Consider the following 23293-nt stretch of genomic DNA (forward strand, 5'->3'; position numbering starts at 1 on the left):
CCAGCCCCTGCGGCCACTCTGCTGTTCCCTCCCCTCACCCCCTACCCCCCCCACCCCATGCCCGGGGGAGGCAGGAAATCCCCGTGGCCTGCTGTGGCCCTGCATGGACGGATTGCTCTGGCCATGTCCACTAGGGCACGGGAGGTGTCACAGCCCCGCTGAAATCCTCCAGGGCTCCCCCTCACACTCAGAGAGACATGGAGACCCCCGTGCCCTGCCCATCCCTCCCCACATGGTCTCTTCCACTGTCCGTGGCCCCTCTCCATCCCACAGGATGCCAAGTGCATTCCCTCCCAGAGCCTCTGCCGAGGCCTCCGGGGCCCCAGACCTGTCACTGCTCCCTCCTTGGGGGGGTCAGCAGGATCCAACATCACCTCCTCTGCAAGATGCACTGACCGTGGCATCTGAGTGCCCCCCCTGCCCCCTACCCTGTCCCTCTGACGCCCCACCCTCGGACTTGTCCCCCTAGAGCCTGGGCCTCAGGAAGGCAGCACACAGTGGTGACAGGTGGGGACAGGGGGTTGCTGCAGGCAGCGGCGTCCTGGGGGTGGCCAGCCCTGGGCCCAAGTGAGGACAAGGACAGACTGCAGCCCTCCCACCGCACAGCGCGGGGTCTGGCGTGGCCACTGCGGAGCAGAACTGGGCATCAACCCTCCCGGGGGGCGCCAACCCTAAGTCTGAAGGTGGCCCTGGGTGGGGGACTGGGCGTGGGCCAGGGGTCCAGGCGGGCCATTGCCCCACTTGGAGTCCGTCGGGCCGAGGGCCCAGCCACGTCTCGGGGGGGCTCCAGGCGTCAGCTTTCAGGAGACCACTAGTGTCTCGGTGCTATCCTCTCAGGAGGGGCCGCAGCTGGACACCACCCCCCCCGCTCCAGCACTGTCGGCCAGAGTCCCACACTGCGGTGACGTCCAGCGCCCCGGGAGTGCTCAAGGAGGAGAGGGTCCAAGACAGGAATTCACCAAATGGCACAAAACACAGCTTTTTGCAGCCACCAACCCCACTGGGGACCAGAGACAAAGCCAGCAAGGCGCCTCTGCCCTGAGCAGCTCGGCATCAGGGAGGGCCAGAGCCTCCAGCGCTGGGTCGGGGTGCAAGCCTGTCCAGGTCTCCCACCAGTGACCCCAAAGTGCCCCTAGGGTCAGTCCTGCCAGGAACCGAGGCTGGAAGGGCCGAGTCAGTGCCGGGCCCAGGCCCCGGGACCCAGACGCCCTGCTGACTCCCACCTGAGGGCCTTGGGATGGAGACCCAGCAGCACCGCGGACCAGCTGCGAGACCAGAGCCAGAGGCTCCCCCTCAGGGCCTCCACGTCCTCCTCTGCAAAGCGGCGCCCCCCCCCCCCCCCGGTGGAAATAGGCGTTCGGAGCACTCACCCACGGGAAGCTACGCCAAGAGACAGGCACCAGAGCGGGGGGGTTGGGGGGTGCTGCCCAGGACCCTGAGCCACACACCGCGGCCTGATGCGTCACGGGACAGTGAGAGAAACAGCGAGGCCCCAGAGTCAACCTGACTGATTCTCTTGATTGAAGGTCCAAAGCAACGATGACTAGACAGAACCGCACGTGAGATTCTGTAAGCCTAACTTGACAGAAGCAAGCAGGTGGTGAGCACGGGAGCAGGGCCAGGTCGGGAGTGAGCTGGAATGTTCTAGTTCCTGCGCTGGCTGCCAGGCTTGGGGGTGTCCAAAATCATGAAAAGTTAAATAAACGAATAAAAATAGAAGAGGAACAGGTCAGCATGAACAGGGACTAGGAAGGTCAAGGGAAGACGGTCAGTTCCAAGACCCCTCTCTCTCCTGCACGTTGGCCAAAAGGGAGGCCACGTGGTGGGGGGATGGGTGGCGGGAGCGCGGCTCTGCCCGATGAGGGCAGGCTGCGGGCTCAGCTCCACCCCGCCCTCGTCACGTGACCTCCAGCAAGCCCCTCAGCCTCTGGGCCTCGGTTTCCTCCTCTGTGAAGGGGGGACAGCAGCAGCCCCCACTCCCAGGGACGAGCAGCATCGAGCTGCTCGACAGGCTGAAGTGCTGTCACCCAGCATCCTGGCTTCTCTGACTGGCAAGAGTCTGCAGGGGCCAGCACACGCGCTGCCGGGTCCCCCACCCACCGCGACGGCCACTCTGTTCCAGCCCGGCTCTGGGAGCAGGTGACCTAGAGCGGCAGGAACAAGGCATTGGGACACGGGGGCTACCTCTTGCCGCCACAGAGCCCGGTCCATCCCGACTCACAGAAGCAGCCGGTCCCGAGGAGGGACGGGACAGGTGAGAACCGCAGCGAGAAGGGCAGCCCGGTGACACGTGGGGGACGGTCCCTTGGCTATTAGAGGCCCCCTGCCAGGGAGGAGAGGCGCGGGCCTCGAGCTTCTGAGAGCGCTGGGCTTGCACGTAACTGGATGTGCTCAAAGCACCCGGAAACCTTTCGCAAACAACAGTGAACCTCCCCGGGTTCTGATGCGTTTGTTTGGCCCGGGGCCATCCCCACCGATGGGAGCCGAGCTCGGGCCTGGAGAGAGCACGGCTGACCTCAGGCCACAGACTGTTAACGACAGGAACCCCAGGCCGCAGCCCCAACATCGCCGCCCAGCCAGGACACCACGCTGTGCTCCGTGGGCACGCTGAACGACCTCACGGCCCTTCTGCAGGTGTAGAAATCCCGCTGCATGACAACGCGTTCTGCTCCGTCTCTGAAACGAGCGGATACTGTTTCACAGCTGCCCGGATCAATTTTTAATGGTGATACTCGCCGAAGAAGCAGGCTGTTATTGTTTCGCTTGTCACAGAGTGAAGCGATCTTCGCTCCCCAGGGGGCAGGACAGGAGTTGAGAGGACTCTGGACCCAGTACGTGTGGACATGCTCACTGCCCCCATCGAATGCTCTGGGGACAGGGCACACCCAGAGGAGGAGCCACTGTCCCTGGAGGCCCACCCTCCCATCCCAGCTGACCGGCGGGTGTCTCTGAACCCCAAGCCCCCCCTGCAGGCAGGTCTCCGTGGCAGGGGCTGCATGAGGACAGAGCTGGGGCTCGTGGGGACGTCAATTGGCTTCTGGGAAGTGCAGCATCACACCCCCACAGCAGGCATGCTGGAGGCTGGGGTTCCCCACCTGGCCCCTGTCCCAGAGCCTGCTGCCTGGCCACATGCACTGTGCTAGGGTCCTGGGGCCACCGATAAAAAGTACCACCAATTGCGTGGCTTAAACCGGCAGAAATTCATGCTCTCAGTGCTAGAGGCCAGAAGTCCTAATCGAAGTGTGAGCAGGGCAATGCAAGGCTCTAGGGAGGGGGCCCTCGTGCCCCTCCCAGCTCCTCGGGGCCCCAGCAGTGTCCCTGGGCTCTGGCTGTGTGCCTCCAGCCTCTGCCTCTGTGGTCACACAGCCCCTCCTCTCCCCGTGTCTCTCCTCCCTGTGTCTCTTAAAGGACACTTGCCCTTGCATTAAGGCCCACAGGGTTTTCCTCAGTGAGCCCCCATTCATAGGTTCGGGTGCACATATTCTTAAAGCCACGTTCAGCCCACACCTGCCCACCCAGGGCCCGCCTTCAAAAGCATCCTCAGGCCTCACCAGAGAACCACCACGCAGGGCTGCTCCAGCCCTGGGCCCTTACCATGGGCTCCAACCATCAACTGATGGGGGCCTCCCTTTCAGAGGCCGGGAAACAGGCCCAGGGCTAAGGCACCTGCTGAAGATCACACCAGCAGCCCGGACCCGAGTGTCGCTGGCTGGCCCATCACCCTGTGCCCCTGGGGCTGGGGTCATATTCCCCACTCACCCCGCCGTGCCCCGGGTCCCACTGCAACATGTCCACCTGCCTGTGACCGGGGTCCTGTGTCCATCTCCCTACCTGACGGGGGCCGGTTCTGGCTGCATCCCAGTACCTGGCCTGGGGACAGACATCACCAGGCACAAACAGAATGAATGAATGAATGAATGAATGAACAAGAACAGATGACCACTGACTTCCTTAGATAAAGGACTGTGGGAAAGAGAAGCTCTCTGGGCCTCAGTTTCCCCATACGTCGAAGGAGGGACGAAGGGCTCTTCCAGCATGAAGGTGCTGGGCTGTGGAGGCTGGGCTGTGGGAGCCGAGCGAAGGGTCTGAAATTCAGCCCCAGGGGCTTCATGAGTCTGCAAGGGTCACGGCAAATGTGCCAGGCCCCAGCCTCCCCTTGTTTTCCATCTCACTGCCTGGCGCAGACAGGTCCTCAGCCCGGGAGGCAGCTCACACTCCTGGAGTTTTCATTGGGCAGCGATTCTCTTCTCTGGGCACCAGGGACATCTGTCAGCAAGGACAGGCCAATGTGGGCACCGGTGACATCTCCCCCGTCATGATTCCGAACTTGGGCACCCGAGCGACCCCAAGAAGGCCCGGGGGGAGCTGGTGTGACACTCGTGAGCCACAAATTGGAGCAGATGCTCGCGCTTGGATGCACGTTGTCCCCTGATGTCTCCTATGAGCACCTCAAGCAGAGCGGTGACCCTGGGCTCCCTGAGGCTTGGGCACCACGGAGCTCGTCCACAGGCAGAGCCCACACGTCCTCCATCAATCGGGAAGCGGGAAACTCACTCACGCACGACCTGCTTCAGCCCACTCAGCCCTCCAGGTAGGTGCTGGCAGAGCCCCGTTTGCAGAAGAGCAAAACGAGGCACAGAGAGGCGGCCCCTCCCCTACTGTGCGTCAGGGCCTGTGCTGGGAACTTTGTGGAGATTCCCTGAATCCTCACAACAGCCTGGGGAGGGAGTTTCAACCGTGACCCCACTTTACCAAAGAGGACACAAAGGCTCAGGAGCAGGACACTGACCCGGCATCCTGCCACCACCCAGGTCAGCGGGGTTGCTCCTTCGTCCGCCCCGCCCCCAGCACAATACCCAGCTGAGTGCCTGGGCTGCGCTGGGGAGCACACGGGGCCTCACACTGTCACTGCCGGACCTTAATGGAGCCAGAGGCTGTGAGCTTCCCAGCACCACATGGAGACCGGCCCACATTCGAGTGACATAGGAAGAGGGAGGATGGACGGAAGGACAGAAGGGTGGGTGGAAGGACGGATAAGTGGATGGATGGACAGATGGATAGATATGTAGATAGGCGGGTGGGCGGTAGGTAGGTGGCAGGATAGACAGACACACGGATAGGTGGAAATAGAAGCAGAAAGATGATGGATGGATGGAAGGGTGGAAGGAAGAACGGAAGCACAGATGGGTGGGTAGAAGGATGGATAAGTGTAGAGATGACAGATCGATGGATAGACAGACAGATGGACAGATGGGTGGATGGACGGGGAGGTAGAGGGACAGATGGATGGATGGAGAGCTGACTGGTTGCATGAACGGGCTGGAGGGCGGGGGAGGGGAGCGAGTTGGGGGAGGGGGCAATAAGACCGTGAGAGCGGCCAGGGCATTGCGCTCTGTGGGCAGGTGGAGGCACAGGCGGCCCGCCTGACCCTGGAGAGCAGGGATGGGAGCAGGCACAGGCAGTCAGCTGCACTCAGTCTTTGTAAAGACGCTGCCCGGCCGTGGAAGCTCCGGTTGGCCGTTCTCGGCCCTCCCGCCGGGCAGCCCTCCTGCTCCTCCTGACCGTCTCCAGCACGAATTAGCTCCCCACTGCCCCAGCACAAAACGGCCAGTTAATACATTTTTCAACAAATATGTGTCTTTCCAGCTCTGGTGCCCACAGTGGAGGTGGCAGAGAGAAGCGGAGGAGACTGTTCCTTAGGAGTTCGGCTCAGCGGTGGGTGAAGGACGTGAGGAGGGGGCCCCTCCCGTAGTCCATGGTGCAGACTCACCGAAAGTCAGCTGGCCACCATGTGCCAGGCACTCGCCTGCCAGGCCCCAGGCTAAGCACGCTGCCCGGGTCGCCCACGCAGTCCTGATAATGACCCCATTCACAGACAGCGGCCGCGGCTCACGGGCAGGACACTCGGGTGTCCCGAGGAAGGACAATGTAGGCCCTGGACAGCGGGAAAGGTTCAAAGCCTCAGGGCTGCCACTCGGGAGCTCTGTCCTGGTGGCCAGCGCGGATAAAACATGACCTTCGTGCCCCCAGGTCAGTGTCTGGTTCTCCCCTCCACCCCAGGGCCACCCCTCCTCCCTGGGAGTGGGTCATGGTCACCAAGTGGGGGCGGGTGGCTGGATGGAACCACATGACATTCCTTCCCACGAGGGACGTGCTCAGAAGCAGGAAGAGCTGGAGTCACGTTGTCAGGTGAATGGAGAAGGCACCCACGGACACTGTTGTACCTGTCCCCTCTGGGGTGGGCCCTGCCCCGGGGGCCCCTCCTTCTCTGAGGCAGGTTCTGTGTCCCTCACATCCGCACACCTGCCGGGCCAGGGTCGGGCACGATGGGCCAAGCAGAGCCACACCCACGTGTGCTCCCCACACCAGCCCACACAACACAGGCCCCCTTCACTCTTCAAAGCACCCCCCCACTGCTCCCCAGTGACAGCAGCCTGGCAGCCACACCAGCTCCGGGATCTTTAAACCAGGTCCCTCCCTCCCCGCTGCCCACACCCTCTCCTCCAACACTTCCCAGGCAGGACGGCCATACAGCCTCCCTCCCACCCCCACTTGCAGCACCAGGAGTGCCCTCCCTTCTAGAACCTTCAACAGAGCCCCCAGGGAGGATCTGGGACACTCTGGGTGCCTGTTGCCCCAGCAGGCATGAGGTCTGTGTTCAAATTCAGCTGCTGGCACGCCGACGTACAGATACCAGGAGGCAGAAACGGGCGTGCGAGGAAAGAGACACAGCGAACACGCCAGGCACACGCACGTGCACACACCAGCGGACACGGCTTGTTCTGCCGAAGCCTGGAGACCTACGCAGTGGCCCCAGCAGAGGTGGGGAGAGCGAACAGCCGAGGCCGTGGGAGCGAGGGGGCAACCAAGCCAGGTTGGGTCTCTGCGCTCAACACGGACGCCGTCCGCCCCTGAGCGGTCACCTGACCGGGCAAGTGGGACAGGCACCAGCTGGGCAGAGCCGCCCTGTGCGGCCAGGACACGCCAGGGGAGGCCAGACACAACCATGCCGCCCAACGGCCCACAACGGTCCGAGCCCCTCCCGGAAGGAATCTCAAGTCTTCCAGTTTCTCCCCTGTGGCCAACGATGCCGGCCCCACCATCATCAGGGAAGGAAGAGGAACACGGGCTCTCCACCGACGACAAGTGGCCAGACGCTTGAAGTCACCAGGTGGGACGATTAAACCCATCTTACTGGCAGAATGAGCTAGTAAGCACATGAAAATGGCCACTTTCCGTCCAAACCTCTCATGCACAGTCCAATTCCCTGGAATTAACCAGGTGGCACCAGATGGGAAAGGGACATCGGCAGGGAGGGGGCCCACAGAGAGAGGTGGGGACTGTGAGCCACGGCTGGTGTCCGCAAACACAGGACGCCTCGAGGAGCGGCTGGGGCTTCACCGCAGGACAAGACCTTCACTTGGGAAGGGCCCTTTGAGGATCGAGGGAAATCACGCCTCTCCTCCCTAGAAACGCCGAGAGCACCGGATCTCCCACCCTCCCACGAGACTCTTGCCTCAGGACGAAGACGGGAGACCCCATCAGACAGCAAGGCTCACCTCCTGCCAAGGCGTCTTTGCCCCTTGTCTGTCACCCACAGGAGCATCTGGGGGCAGAGGCTCACTCCCCAATCCCCTGCGCCCAGGAAGACCCAAGAGCAGGTCCTCTGCAGCCGGCAACAAGACGAGGAGCGTTTCTCTTCAGTTTCAGAACGCTTTCCTCGACTCAGATTTGGATCCGGGTACATCTGACATTCTGAGAATTCACTTCAAATTGAAAAAGGACGTTCCATCTGCTGGGGGCTGGGGGGCGTCCCGTCTCTCCCACCCCTGCCCCTGCCCCACCCACCCACCTTGCAGCCTGCCCGCAGCCCCACCCCCCTGAAATGGGGCTGGGGTGTCCCAGACCGGAGGAAAAGACCAAGCGTGAGGAACCCCCAGGCACACAGCAGCAGAGTTTTGGGGTGACAACAAACAGGAGGCACTGGGCTGGGGGAGACCCCACGGCCACTCACAGTAGCCGCTCCCCGCTGGTGGCCTGGCAGCCCCCCTCTCTGAGCCGCCCTCCAGGAGACAGCCACCCAGGCGAAGCGAGCAACTTTCATGTGCCGTGGACACGGGGACGGGACCCAGACTCTGGCTCCCGGGTGCGTCCAGAACACCGGGGAGTCACGGGTATGTTTTGGGCAGAAAATAATCAAAATGTCAGAAGGCAACCCAAAGGAACGGAAGCTCAGGTATCTAAACAAACACGAATGTTCACTGCAGCGCGATTCACAATCGCCAAAGGGCGGAAGCAACCCAACGTCCATCCGCTGACGGCTGGAAACCCCACATGGGGTCGGTCTCTATCCTGTGCCACAGCCCGGAAGACCCTTGAAACCGCGACGCCCAGGGAAGGGAGCAGGTCACAGGAGGCTGCACGGCGTGCGATGCCGTTTATGTGAAATGTTTCCATCAGGCCCATCCAGAAAGCTGAGTGCCGGATCCAGGGGGAGGCACAGGGGAGGGGCGCGGGTGCTTATGAGGGACGGGGTTTCCTATCGGGTGTAAGAATGTTCTGGAACCAGAGAGAGGTGGTGGGCACACAGCATGGAGAACCTGCTAAATGCTACTGAACCGTATGCGTTAAGAGGCTTAGATTTATGTCATGTGAGTTTTACTTCAATTTGGTACAAAGAGAGAGAAGACAGCAGCCCAGGACCGGGGAGCAGTGGCCCAGAGAGGACCTGGAGCCCCCCGCTGCACCAGGACCCTTGTGAATCCACGGCTGCATCCACGGCCGCCGCCGCCCCACTCCATACGGTTTGCCGTCCGAGGGATCTGGAGGTCAGCAGTCTGAACTGGGCCTCGCATGGGCTCAACTCAAGGTGTCAGCAGGCGGGGTCCTTCTGGAGGCTCCAGGGGAGAATCTGTTCTTTGCCTGTCCCGGCTTCTAAGACGCCCACGTTCCTCAGCTGTGGCCACATCACTGCAACCTCTGCTCCACCTCCACGCCTTGCTCTGCTCTGACCTTCCCGCCTCCCTCTTCTACTTACCATGACATCTATAACAACTTAGTTACACCTGCAGGGAAACTCTTCCCTGTCACACAAGGTCCAGGAGCCAGGAGGGGGCTGTGGCTTTGGGGGCCCCCTCTCTGCCCACCACCCCGGCCGGCACCGTGGGCATCCATGGAGTGCCGGGTGCTGCACAGCCTACAGGCTCACAGCGACCTTGCGCAGCAAGGGAACCTTCCTGGCCTACAGAAGAAGAGACAGAGGGCCCAAGAGCATTCCTGCCTAAGGCCACTGGGTGAACAGGTGCCTGAAAGAGAACACCTTAGTGGCCTGAGGGCTCGTTGGCCTCACCTTCCGGCTTCAATCCCCAGGAGAATTTGTCTCTTTGCCCTCTCCCCTGCCGCTGCCATTCAGAGCTGTGAACGGGACATCCCTCACTCTGGAGGGCCAGCTCTGGTGTGACAAGGACCTGCACCTCCACCTGCGGAGCTGGATGACTTGCCAGGGACCCCTTTCTCCCTGACCCAACCTCTCACTTCTGACCCTCCAGCCGGCACCAGGGTGGGGCCCTCAGATTAAGTCTCCCATTGATCAGCCTCTGAGAAGTATAATTAGGGCTTTTTATGGAAAATCAGCTCATTAGGCAAAGTGCAAGGGCTGTAAAAATGCTCATTTTTCTAAAGGAGCTTGCTGGGCTCCCATCCAGCCAGGAAAGAAACCAGGACGACTCTCTTCAGGGCTGCAGGCATGGGTGGTGGGTTTTCAGAAAAGGAACAGGTTTGGCCACACGGAAACCTCTGGTAATGAAGAACGCTAAGAAACGCTCTTAAACGAAGAGCTACCTAGTGTCGTAAAGGGCCAGCGGTTACCAGAACGCCCAGACCCCTGGGGAAATGGCAGCCTGCATGGGGGACGAGGGGCAGCCCCACCGTGTTGCCCTCCCCTGAGCTCACAGTGGGGAAGCTCCTATCCCTGGGGGCTGCAGAGGGAAAGGACCCCAGAAGAGCTCTGGATCGGGGCTCAAGCAAGGACCGGAAAGCACAGGGGAAGAGAGGCACGGATGACAACCAGCCCTGAGGGTGAGGAGGCCATGCAGGTGGGAGGCGGGGGCTCTCTCTGCAGAGGGGAGGCCCTACCCTGCCTGGGGCTGCAAACACCTGCAGACACCTCCCTCCTTGCCCTCATTTCTTCCCCCCCACCCCCTGCCCCCTGCACTGAAGGGTTACGTCAGCCTCGGGCTGTGGAGCCTGAAACCACAGCAGGACCGCCCTGTCCAGGGCAACACCAGGGGGGTCAACGGCCCCAAGAATGAGAACGTAACCGGGCTCGCTCCCCTGGGCCAGGCCCTGCTTCGGGGAGAAACGGATACAGACGCTCTAGCCTCTGGGGAAAGAGCAAATCACGTGACTACCTTCTGTTGCACGAACTCCACTCCTGCCCATGTGCGTACACGGACACGTGGACAGACGAGACTACACTGAACGGGCTGGGAGGTCCAACCACCACGCACTAGCAGGAGAACGAACAGACAGTCGTTTCTGGGGGAAACCAAAACCAAAACTATGCGCTGTCTTTGTATCCAGAAATAACACACTGATTCGTAATTAACGTTTTTAAACTGCCCCTATTAACAGACCTCACGAAAGCTTGGCGGGGCCGGGGTGGGGTGCGGGAGGCAAGGGGGCCCCAAGGTATTAGCGATGTCCTCGGGGCTAAGCTGCCTGGTGGGTGCAGGAGCTTGGTCTGGTCATCCTTTATACCCTAACGTGTTCTAAGTACCCTCCTGCACGTGTTCAGCATATAGTCTAACAACAGTTTTAAACAGCCTATCCTGTCTCTGATGTTATAAACAACAGAAACCAAAAGTCCCCAATTCAAAGGAATCTCCGAGTCCTCTGAGAATGCAACAGACTTCCCGGATTGGGGGGAGGCGGGGGGGGGCCGCAGGTCCCTAGTCCTCGCATCTGTCCCAGTGACTCTCTGAACCTGGGCAAACAGCCCCACCAAGGGGCAGCTGTGCTGGCCTGGATCCACCCGGCCCCATGGTCCGGGGACCCCAGACTCCAGGCACTCGTTGTCCCTCACAGACAACACCAGGGGGTGGCCCCTTGCCATAGTACGCCACCCTCACGGTGTCGCTTGCACATGGGCATGACCCCGCCTACTCCACCCTAGGGCGGGGCTATTTCTGTCCTCCCAAACCCCCATCCCTACCCTGCTGGCCCACGTCCTCCAGGGACATTGAGGAAGGGCAGGTACTCCCCTGGGCCCACCTGATCTGGAACCTGGTCCCCATTTAGACGTCTCCCTGACCCCTCACCTGTGGGTCAGAACGGGCAACCACCTGTTCTCATTGGGGCTGCCCTCCCCTGTCCCCGTTGCCTGCGTGGCCCGGCCCGGTATCGGAGACCAGAGGCCGGACCACAGGGGTCACAGGATCCTCTGAGGCTGAGCTTTGAAAGCCAAGGGACATTAAACCTGGGAATGGGAAGTCCCGCAGAGGGACCCGGGGCCCCCAGATGGGCCAGGCCCGCTGCCCAGCCCTCATGGCACAGCCTCCCTGGTTGTGATGCATGGGCGGGGCGGGGGGGGCCCGCGCAGGGCGCTTAGGTAGGCAATGATCTGTGAAAAGATTAATGTGCTGATCTTATTACCGAAATTGAAAGAGATTTTGCAGCCGTCAGTTGAACACGCATACGCGATCTCCCTGGTGGGAACCAAAGGCTGTCCCCCCTCCTCCCCGCCCCTTCCCGCCGCGGTCAACAGGCAACGCGACACAACATTGAAAATTCATGAAAAAGACACAGGCAGAGGATATCTGCTGCAGACTCTCATCGCTGAGGCCGGGCCCGCAGGTTGCACGTGGGTGGCGGGGAGGACGAGGGGGCGTCACTTAGCCGCAACGGCGAGCTCACCTGATCCCTTTGTTCTGAGCCACGTGGTGCAGGGAGAGTCTGGACACGGCAGAGATGACCTGGGGAGACCAGAAAGGCGCTTCTGTAATTCCACAAGAAACCAGAAAGTCATCACAAAACTGTAATGAAGGGTTGTGTGCACACAGCTGTTCACTCAGCACGTTTCACCTCGTAAACACACACACACAGACACACACATACAGCATAACATTTGGGGGAGCTAGGTACCTATTTTGTGTGTACCATGCAAAACGTGTCATTTCCGTGCACCAACATCTGCTGAGGGCTGCTGGGCTCCCCGCGGCAGAGGAGCGGGGCTGGGCTCACCCACACCAGCCACATTAACCACGCGCTGGGCCTCGTTCTCACCCACACTAGGGCCAGCCCTGTCGGGGCTGCGGAGAGCCGTAGCGGGAGACACGCTTACAAAGTGCTCACCCCATGCCACTGTTCTGGAAGCTACCATACGGTTAATAACATGTTCACAGCAGGTGCTGACCCGGTTCAGAGAGGGGCATGCAGAGGCCCAGAAAACTCAAGTGATTTGCCCCGTGTTCCCCAGCAGCGTTGACACAAACATCCAAGCACGGTGCTCCTTTTGTCAGCCCCTCCTGTCCCCGCATGGCCACGGACACCGGCACCCGGCTCCCACAAAGGGTCAGGGGGAAGGGAAACGAAGAGCTCCAGGCTCAGGCTGCATGAGGGGATCCGAGCAGTATCTCCCCAGACCGACTGGCCTGTCCGGGCGGAAGTCCTGACGTGTGCTCAGCCATGAGCTGTGACCACTCCTTCTTAGGCTGCCCCGACCCTACCCCGTCCTGTCCCGTGACCCAGGGCCCACCTGTCTCCCAGCCTCAACGGCCCCAATGCAGGGACTCCACAGGTCCTTACAACAACAGGCAGCAGGCAGGGAAGAGACTCCACAGGTGATTACCGGTAAACTGAGGCAGGGAAAGGGAGGCAGTTGCCCCGGAGTATAACGTACACGAAGCTGCTCACGATTCATTACAGGGTTTGTGGGACCCCTGCCGTGCCAGAGATCACACACTGAGGAGGCAGGTGCAAGCCTCGACTTCGAGACCTCTTTGAGTCAGGGTGCATGAATCCCTCTGTGTGTGTGTGCGACTGCACATGTGTGTGCAAGATGGTGTGTGCACCGCATGCTGTGGGTGTAATCTGTGTGTGCACGTGTGCTCGTGTTGGTTTATGTGTATAGTCACCGTGTGTGTGCATGTGTGGTCTATGCGCTTGTGTGTGGTCTGTGTGTGCATGTGTCCTTGTGCATGCACGTATATAAATAAGGTGTGAGATGAAGTGTGCGCATTTCATGTGTGTGGTCTCTGTGCACGTGTGCACATGTAATACACATATGTGTGCAGTCTGTGTGCTTATGTGTAGTCTGTGTGTGCTCATGTGTGTATGGGTGTGCATGCATGTGCATAAGTGCATGCAAGAGGAAGTGTGCGTTGCATGCTGTGTGTGTGGTCATGTGCATGCGTGCACGTGTGTGTAGTCTGCATGTGCTTATGTGTGTGCATGTGTGTGTAGGGACAGAGACCACGAACACGGCCCACGAGGACCACCTGCTAAATTCACAGACACCCTCTGCCGGCTGTGGGTCGCTGCAAGAACCGAGCCCACCGGGCCTTTGATGTGCACCATCCTCGTGAATCCTCACATCCTACAAGGCCGGGCCTGCCGAGCACATTCAGGAGACTGGGAAACTGAGGTAAGGCCCTAAAGCCCCCAGCTGAGACACATTCCACAGACTTCCTCTTAGGCTGCTCTCCTTCCAGCCGCAATTTTTTTTAGAGGAAGAGAAAACCCAAGCCATACCAGAAGGCCCCTTTCTCAGCCGGCGACAGGGCCGCCTTGGCCAACACGCCGAGTGCTGTGAGTGGCCCTCTGGTACCTGGTCACACTTCAGGGGCCGGGGCCTGGCAGTCAGGAATCCACGGAATGGCGGGGTCCTTCTGCGCCGCCCCAGACGGGACTCCACTGGCTCACGGCGCAACTGGCCCCGCCGAGGCCCCAAGCTCGTGTGGTACACGGGGCCTTGCACAAGCAGTGAGCAACTTGGCTTTCGGCTGTTATTCTTGGCTGTTGAGAGCTCTAAGCATTGGCCATGAAAGCACCAGTGCCGCGTGTGATAGAAGCGAGCAACGCCAGAGCTCGGAGGCTCTGGGCACACACGCCATGCCCTCCTGCGGCCCCGCGGCCGACAACGTTCACCACCTGCCCGACTCCTCCCCGGCCGGCCAGACTCAGGCCAGACTCCTGCCCGCGGAGCCCACCCACGGCACCGGCCATCGGTCAGCGCGGGCGCGGGGACGAAGCCTGCTTCCTGCAGTTAGTGCGAACGCCGTGCTCCCTACACACAGGTGGAACCCCAGGCAGAGGGGAGCTGCCCAGGGGAGCGCGCCGAAGCCAGGGTGCAAGTCCCGGCGTGTCCACGCGCTGCGGTCCCGGCAGACACGGTGGCTTCTCCGGCCGCCATGCGCCCGGCAGCCTCGGCCCCCCGCTCGCAGACACTCTGCTGCAGGCTGGAGTCTGTCATCCCTGGTGGTGAGGGATCTGGCGAGCGAGAGGCAGCTCCGTACATGGGGTTCCATGTGGTCCTCTCTGTGGGAGGGGCCCCGTCCCTGGGTCCGCCTGGGCCATGCTCCCTGGCCGGAGTGTGTGCAGGAAAGGGAGTGCTCCGGCGGGGCCCACCGCAGGGAACCCCGCTGCGGTGATGGAGGGTAGAGGCTGCTGGGAGCAGCTGTGGGGCTCCCCCGTCGTGGGGTCAGACATGGGGTGGCCACAGCCCCATGTGGGAAGACAGGGTGAGGGGTGCATGTCCCTGCAGGGGAAGCGAGGCCCCTGTGTGGCTCCCACATCACCCCTGGCCAGGCGGCCCCATCCCAGGATGGAGGGGCCGGGCCATGATCAAACAGCCCCCAGCCCACAGCCCCTCAGCCCTTCTGAAAACATAAATGCCAAACAATGACATTTTCCCAACTTCTATCTGCACTTCTTGCCTGCATCCCAGTTAACGAATGGAAAGAACACACACATACCGTCTTCCCCTCCTCCCCACACACAATTGGCTCAGCAACCCACTGACCACGTCGCCGGGGCCAACGAACATGTGTAAGGGGGACGGGCAGGGGGTTACCCCAGAAAGTTGTGTCCCCAGAGGGCCAGTCCCACAGGGAGGAGCCACATGCACCCCCAGTGAAGGTGCAAGGAGAGGAGGGGACAGCCCAGAGGACAGCAAGTAGAGGTGTGGGGTGTGCACCCTGGGTGGGCGTCTTGGCTCCGTCCCCACCCAGCCACGGCCTGCTCTGACCCCACGTTCTCCACCGGGTCTGCATTCGGGGCGGACAGACTCCTGAACACCAGCAGCCACTCAGCTTCCTCGTGCTCGCTGGCCAAGTTTCAGAATGCAGCCCCCCAAGCCCACCCCCCAGAAGGCTCCGGAGTGGAAGAGAGTGGGGCCCAGGAATCTGTTTATTTGTAAGGCCCTGCAGGACCCAGATGTGGAGCTTGGGTCAGACACACAATAGCACAGACTCGGTCAAGGTGTGCAGAAGGGCAAGGAGGGTGCCCCGCCCGTTCACCTTGGGCCAGCCTGGGTGTGAAGCATGGAGCTGCTGAAGGGGGATGTGTGTGGAACGGACAGTCAGGGCAAGTGGGCAGCAGGGACTTCTGGGGAAAGGACATGTAATCTGGACCCCAGGAAGCTAAAGGGGGACCCCGGGCAGAGCAATATCCAGTGCAGACCTCGCCGAGCCTAGAGTTCCAGAACAGGGCTCCCAGGACCTCTGTCACTGGGGCCCCACAGCCTCCCCTCACGAAGCTTGTCCTGCTAGACCCCAAGGGTCCCCGAACCAGGGCGGCACCCCATGCCAACCTCGAAGCTTCAGCTTATCATCTTGCCCAGGCATGGAGCTCGGCAGGCAGCCCGCAGGACATGTCCCCGAGGGGCCACCAGCAAATCCTTCCAAGAAGAGTGGTGGGAACCACCCTGCTCTCCCGGCCAGAAGAAGCAAGCCCTTACTGCTCTCTCTGGTGGCATTGAGAAAACTCAGTTTCTGCTCCGGGGTGCGGAACACTTCAGTTCCAGAGGTGTTCCTGCAGCAACTTACCAATGGCAAACAAGCCAGCAGCAGCCTGACCGCCCAACACAGGGTAGGAGACATAAGGGCAGGCATGCCCCCATGAGGGGATCCTGAGCCGTCGGGTAAACTGATGTTGTAGAAGATTTGTTGACATAAAATCTATTCATGAATCCCTTAAGTGAAAGAAACAGGTTGTGAAACATGTACGATCAATAGAGTCTAGTTTCTAAAATTATATACTGCTTGGGGTGCCTGGGTGGCTCAGTCAGTGGAGAGTCTGCCTTCAGCTCAGGTCATGATCCCGGGGTCCTGGGATCGAGTCTCGCATCGGGCTCCCTGCTTGACGGAGAGTCTGTTTCTCCCTCTGCTCCTCCCCGCCGGCTCGTGTTCTCTCTTGCTTGCTCACTCTCTCTCTCAAATAAATTTTTTAAAAAGATCTTTAAAATTATATACTGCTTAAAAGGTCCGGCAGAAATGCACAAAACGTAGGCAGCGACTGAGTGTCTTTGTGCAGTCTGCCTCCTGCTCTTCCTTGGCTGTGTATTACAGTTTCCTACAATATACAATAGGAGCAAATGTTAAAAAAAAAAGTCTACTGGTGTCCATCCCCACCCCCACCCCCAGGGGCAGAACCTCCCTGAATTCTCCTGTCAATAAAACATATTATTCAAGCCAAAAGACTCAAACTCTGGGCCCTGCAGTGGAAACACAGGATAGATTTACTCTCACCACACCACGGCCATCACAAACAGGTCATAAGTCACCACTCTCCTACTCTCACCCAGAGCACACAGCGGCAGGCCCCCCATTTCAAGCTGCAGCCAACAGGACACCAATCAGGACCCTCACTCTTATGAAACTGTCTTGTGACACAGGACACAGGACCTCCTTGAAATGTATCAGCACATGAAGCTGCGCCTTTGAACTTTATATTCAAAGTACCTGGCACACACATGTCACCTGGCAAATGCTGATGTGGCTAGATGGATAGATGGATGGATGCATGGGCACGTGGAAGGATGGGTGAATGGATGGATAGATGGATGGAAGGAAAGGAGAATGGATAGTGGATGGATGGATGGATGGGAGAGAGGATGGATGGATGCATGGTAAGGGGCTGGATGCATGATAGATGGACGGATGGGAGGAGAGAGGATGGACAGTGGGTGGATGGATGGACAGACGGGAGGGAGGGAGGATGGATGGATGGACAGATGGATGGGAAGAAGGGAGGATGGACAGATGCATGGATGGATGGGAGGATGGATAGTGTATGGATGGATGGATGGGAAGGAGGATGGATGGATGGACGGATGGACGGACGGACGAATGGGAGGGAGAGATAGACAGATGGATTGTAGAAGAAGGAAGGAAGGACAGATGGGAAAAGTGAGTGACTGAATGACAGAGGAAGGCTCACAAGACTCCAGGCTCTCCCTGCAGCCCCAGAGAGGGGTTCCGACACCACATTGGTCTGTGAGCTCCCTGAGGGTTGAGCTGAGCTGGGTTTGCTCAATGATGCATTCCCGATGTCTTCACAGAGTAGGCCCATCAGCTGTAACTCCTGCTGAGAAACCAGAGGCTTTTCCACACTCCTCGTGGATTGCTCAAGTAGGGACCCTGCTTCTCAGGAAGATCTGGGCCACCCGAGGCCCCAAGTTCCCTCCAGACAGAGACCAGGAGACTTGGGAGAGGGACAAAGCAACCATTGCCGTGTTCACATTGAAGTCCCACTGGGGACAATTCCCAAGGTGGCACTCTCGTGCTGAAGGGAACAATCAGTCAGCGCGTCCTACCCAGCTGGGCTGCTACGAGCCTGCCCTGGGGTATAGACCTCAAGGCATTTCATGAGACTTCTGAGCTCCAGGAGGGTCCTTCCCATGACGGACACTGGACTGGACTGATGTCGTACCCATTTTACAGACAGGAAACCAAGGCCGAATCCTGGGGAATGTGCTCAGGCTCACACAGCTGGTCAGTGGGGGTTGGGAGGGACACTCCTGTTACCCACCCCGCTGAACCTTTGGAGAGGTAGGAGTCCACAACCAAGTGTCTTTCAACCTCCACATTCTCCCCTTCCCTGCCAGGATAAGCAGAGGCCGTGGTTCCAGGGGTGCACAGGAACATAATGTGGCTGGCTGTGCCCTCTGCTGAGGATGCCCGTTGCCACCCCAGCTCTCCCCAGGCCTCCTGGACACCTGACACTTGTCATGTGCCACATGCAGCTTTTCCAAGCTCTTCTGGGGCTTACATCACATCTGACCTTCAAAACCAGGCTCTGGATTGCCACTTCACATTTTACAGGTGAAAATTGGAGCCCACTAAGTTTATAGGATGGGCAGAAGCCACAGAAGGACGCAGGAATGCTCAAAGAATGTCTGTGTATATGGGTAGGTGGGTAAACGGATGGGTGCACGCATGAATGGATGGGTGTGTCACTGAATGGATGGGTAGATGGGTGGGTGTGTGGACAGATGGATGGGTGAATAGATGGGTAGATGGGTGGGTGTATGGGTGAACAGATGAGTGTGTAGACAAATGGATGGATGAGAGGATGAATGGATGGGTGTGGGGGGTGAATGGATCAGTGTGTGGATGAATGAATGGGTACACAGATGGATGGTGTGAGAATAAGTGGGTAGGTGGATGGATGGAGGAGCGGATAGATGGTAGATAGACAGGCAGAATCAGCAGCAAAGGCTCCAAAGAGAACCTGCTTCCCGGGGTGCCTGGGTGGCTCAGTCGGTTAAGCACCCAACTTGATTTTGGCTCAAGTAAGGATCTCAGGGTCATGAGATCGAGCATCACGCCGGGCTCCATGCTCAGCACAGAGTCTGCTTGAGAGTCTCTCTCTCCTTTCATCTCCTTCTGCCCCTCTTCTCTCTCTCTCTCAAATAAATAAATCTTTAAAAAAGAGTGAGAGAAAGAACCTGCCTCCCAATCCCCACCTCTTAATTGTCAGAACATGAGCTACCATTTCTTGAGCACTTAGTATGTTATTCACTAAGATAAACACGACACAAACATTACTCCTGTATGTGTTATTCCCTCCCCCCAACTCCCCATTATTAGATGCAAACCCTGGCGACTGGATTAGAATGAGGACCTTGTCCCAGGTCACCCGGCAACAAGTGGTCAAATGAGGAACTAAACCCAGATCTGCATGACCCAAACCTGTGTTTCTACCTAGCACCCCACCCCCAGGAGCCCGCAGCTGGGCACAAGACCGCGTACCCCTTCTTCCGGGCCTGGCTGGGCCACATTTTCCAGCCTCTCTGGCAGTGTCTGAGGTCCAGCCAATGAATGGAGCAGACAACAAGTGGGCCACTTGCAGGCCTGGCTCATGAAACCTCCCGGTCCTGGGCAGCCTCGAAACACCCATGTTAAAGGTGGTGAAGCCGCCATCAGCCGGGGCCCCTGAAGGTCTTCCTGGGGCAGAGGCCGCATACAAACATGGACACAGACACACACATGCACACAAACATGCACGCACGCATATACACACACATGCGTGCACACACGTGCGCCCTCTGCCCACCTGGCACTTCCCTGAAGGTTCGCCGTCTCCTGGGGGAGCCACCAATGCACCTCACCTCTCCACCAGAACTCAAAACATGAACCAAAGTTTTTTGTGTGTTTTTGCCTTAAAGTCTTTATTATCCTGAACATAAAAGACAAAAGTCCTCCAGGATAGGAGTTCGTTATGTGGAAACAGTATTTCTTCACAAGTGAAAAAATCAATACCCCTCAGAATGAAGGCTCCTATGCTAATGAGTACCATAAAAAAGTCGGGTTTGAAGAGCTGACAAAATGTCTCTGCAAAGAAACAAGGACACACGCATCACTGCCACGTTAAGGCGACATGAACGGCTCGCTCGGGAACCGCAGTAAAGCGACCGTGTCCGTCCTAGCATTTAGCTGGTACTGCCCCCAGGAAGGCCAGCTAGCTTCCCCTAGGTCCTCGATGGAGAAGCACGGGCAGGAATGACCCAGAAGAACAACGAAGACAGATACAAGCCGGCCTTTAAGAGGGACCCGGGGCTGCTTCTTGCTGGCGATGAGGGGAGCCATCCCAGGCAAACGCCCGGGTCCCGTCAGACCCCGCTGGCTCTGTGCGGATCAGGAGGGCTTCCCGGCCCCAGCTCCCTCACTGTCATTAGGAGTCAATAAGCAGGAATTACACACACTGGGCTCAAGCCCGCAGACCTTCCTTATCAGCCACTACCACACATCTGGAAAACACACACAAACACACGCACACATGTGCGCACGCAGCTCCACGGAGCCGAACGGCAAGATTATGAACCTCATTTAAACATGTTGCCCGGGAAACTCCCCTATCTGCCTGGGAGATCTACAGAGAACACGGCTGCATATTTAGAAGCAAATCATCATAAATTGCTTTCCCCAGCTCAGCTCTGCATTGCCCTTCTGTTTTTTCCCTTTTTTCACATCAAGAGCAAGGTCAGAAAAGCCTCCGCACTGGTGCCTTCAGAATGAGGAGCGGCCGCTGAGGTGTGATTCATCAGGCCAGGTGTGCAATCACAGCCCCGTGTTCGAGCCCTGCCCCCGGGAGGAGCTGGGGAAGCAGAAGCAAGTGGGAAACGCGGCCACTTGTCAGCCGCTGTGTTCTGGGCGGCGGTGGCGGCCCGGCGGGCCCAGCTGATGGGACTCTGCTTCAAGGCGGCCGAAAGCGTGCAGGAGACGGGGGCCCCAGGATGGCTAAGTGGCCAGATGAAAACCCCCACTCACTGGAGCCAGCGACGGGCGGCAACTCTGGAGGGGGACACACGGAAGGAGGGTCTGGTGGTCCCGGAAAGAGGGTGGGAGCTCAAAAGTGATTTAGGAGGAGAGAAAAAGGATTAAAAAAAAAAAAGGCAGAGTCTGCAGACTCTTCAGCACTGGCCTTTTCCTTTCCTGAGCTCGAACAACGGTTTCCAGGTGATTTAAAATGAACCCCGAATCTAGCTGCATGCCCTCAGTCTCAGTGGGGGCAGATCAAGACCTCACATGCACGCGGGACAGGCCATCCTGAGCCTCGGGGACCAGCGGCCCGAATCTTCATGCCTTGGACTCCGTGGGCGCTAAAGGCAGTAATATATATGGATGAAGGAATGGATGGATGGATGGGTGATCGATCCGAACTGGGCTCACATATTAAGTGCCTCCTTGTGGCGGGCATGTTACAGGAGTCACTTTAGTTAAGGTGCAATCATGAGTAAACCGCAGAGAGCCGCAAACCAAGGCAAAATGGCAGGGATGAGGGCTCCAGTCCTAAGCCCACCGCTGACTATTTGAGCCACTTCTCTCCAGGTCTCAGTTTCCTTAACTGTGGACTAAGGGAAACACAATACACAGGGAGGGGATGGCAAACGCACGGCGCACGTGCTGCCACAGACCCTTGCTGCGCTCACAGCAGGCATCACTAATCAATCACAGCGCTCCTTCCCGCTAAAGCCACAGGCAGCCCCTGAAACTTTCTCTGCAGTGCTCGGAGCCGGCTCTGCCTGTCAGAAAGATCTGGCATGCGAGGAGAGACCTGAGTCCACCCCGAGAAACACCTAGACCTGGTAGTCTCAAGAGTCCCTCTGGGCACTATCCACTGTCCCCGATCTGTAACATCAGGTCAAACGCTCCATGGTCACTGGGCAGGGAGAGGGTATGAACTTCAGCTGTTCCTGACCATGAAGGTTTGCAGGAATCAACCAGAGAAACAAAATCCTTAGTGGAAAAAATTTAGGGACCACCTGGTCCAAATTCTTCACTTCATAGGTGGGAAAGCTAAACCCAGCTAGGGAGTTGTCCACGGTCTGCAAGGGCCGCCCAGGAACTTCCAGGCAGAATCCGTCCAGAGACAGAGGTGCCACCTGGCGCTCAAAGCTCTTGCTCTCACTGGCAGATCTTCACTAACAACAACGGCTGTGTATCTAGGCCTCTCCCAGGTTCATTTCATTTCATTCCCTCAAAACCCCCACGAGACACTTCTGCTGTTCCTCCCATTTTATGGAGGGGTAACCGAGGCCCGGGGGTTCGTGGCAGACCAGGAGGGACCTGAGACAGATTTGGCTCGTGCATCCAGCTGTGGGGCCCTAGCTCTCTGCCCCAGCTCTGCCCCAGCTGTGCCCCAGAAAGGGCGGCTCTGACGGAGGCCGACAGCGGCAGGCAGGATCAGGTGGGGCCAGCAAGCCCATGCAACCACGATGGTGGCTTTGGGGAGCTGGCTGGGTGGGCCGGCCATGGGCCACTCACCATCTGTGAATGCACGCTCACTCATCCCCCCGGCACGCCCTGCAGCTGCAGGAGAGCAAGACCGGCCTCCTCCCCACCACCAGACAGGTAAAAGGTGGAGCGAAGGTGTGTCATCTCACACAGACAAGCAGCAACACGTCTCCCCTCTGATCCTGGCGAGGCCATGAACCAAGACACACGTCTGCTGCCCACTGGTGTGAATCACCGCCCGAAGGTACAAGACTCCCTGAGGCCCAGGCTCCCTGCCCAGGTCTCAGATGCCAAACGCATTACAGACATCACAGGGCAGAGCAGGAAGGAGCCCTGGTCCCACGTGGAACCCTCGCCCTGTCTGCGAGGCTCTGACTACAAGTTTCTTTTCCTTCTTCCTTGTAGCGGAGACGGCGAGCCGAGGGGATCAGAAAGCAAGCATCTACACAGCCTGCTCCTTGAGCGGGTCCCCGTACCCCATCAGCCCACGCCACCTCTGCCTGTTAACACTGATCACATCCGACCTGGGTACGCGTGGTTCGGCTCCACCACAATGGTGTGGGGTCAGGACCACCATCCCCACTTCCCAGAGGAAACCGAGGCCCCGACAGACAGGGGACCTCACTCGCCACGACACAACCCCAGAGGCAGCCCTGGACTGAAGCTGGCTGTCGGACTCGGCCCTTTCTAAGCACCTTCTGCATTCCCACCGAGGAGTGAAATGCCTCCCATCTTAGATTTAAAGAGTTGCCAGAAACAAGGAATGTACTCTGAGGTCTTCCCTCACTGTCCTCAGAGTGCCTAGAACCAGTACTGCCTGGGATGTGGCAGTCCTCCGTGTACAATCCCAAGGGATGCCAAGCCACAGCCCACAAAGGCTGGGATCCACATGGCCTGGGCGCTCACAAGTGTTTACTAGCCAACCGGCCAATCCCGGAGTCACAGCCCAGAAGCAGTGCTCAGAACACAAGAACCACCAGAACCTCCTTGAATGAGCTGATGCTAAAGTAAGCCTGAGTCCTGACCATGAACCTGAATCCTGACCTGGAGACTGAGTC

At 58.9% G+C, this 23293-nt stretch overlaps 1 protein-coding gene across 1 annotated transcript in view; it reads right to left on the reverse strand.

Annotated features, from left to right (window-relative positions):
* VAV2 (vav guanine nucleotide exchange factor 2) overlaps positions 1 to 23293 on the reverse strand; it is a 136427-nt gene that overhangs the window by 64799 nt on the left and 48335 nt on the right. Inside the window, exon 4 of the mRNA XM_044920438.1 lies at positions 11914 to 11972. Coding sequence (XP_044776373.1) covers positions 11914 to 11972 — 59 coding nt within the window. The remainder of the gene's footprint in view (positions 1 to 11913; positions 11973 to 23293) is intronic.

Source organism: Neomonachus schauinslandi, chromosome 13 (genome assembly GCF_002201575.2).
Source record: "Neomonachus schauinslandi chromosome 13, ASM220157v2, whole genome shotgun sequence".
In the NCBI taxonomy this organism is placed as follows: domain Eukaryota; kingdom Metazoa; phylum Chordata; class Mammalia; order Carnivora; family Phocidae; genus Neomonachus; species Neomonachus schauinslandi.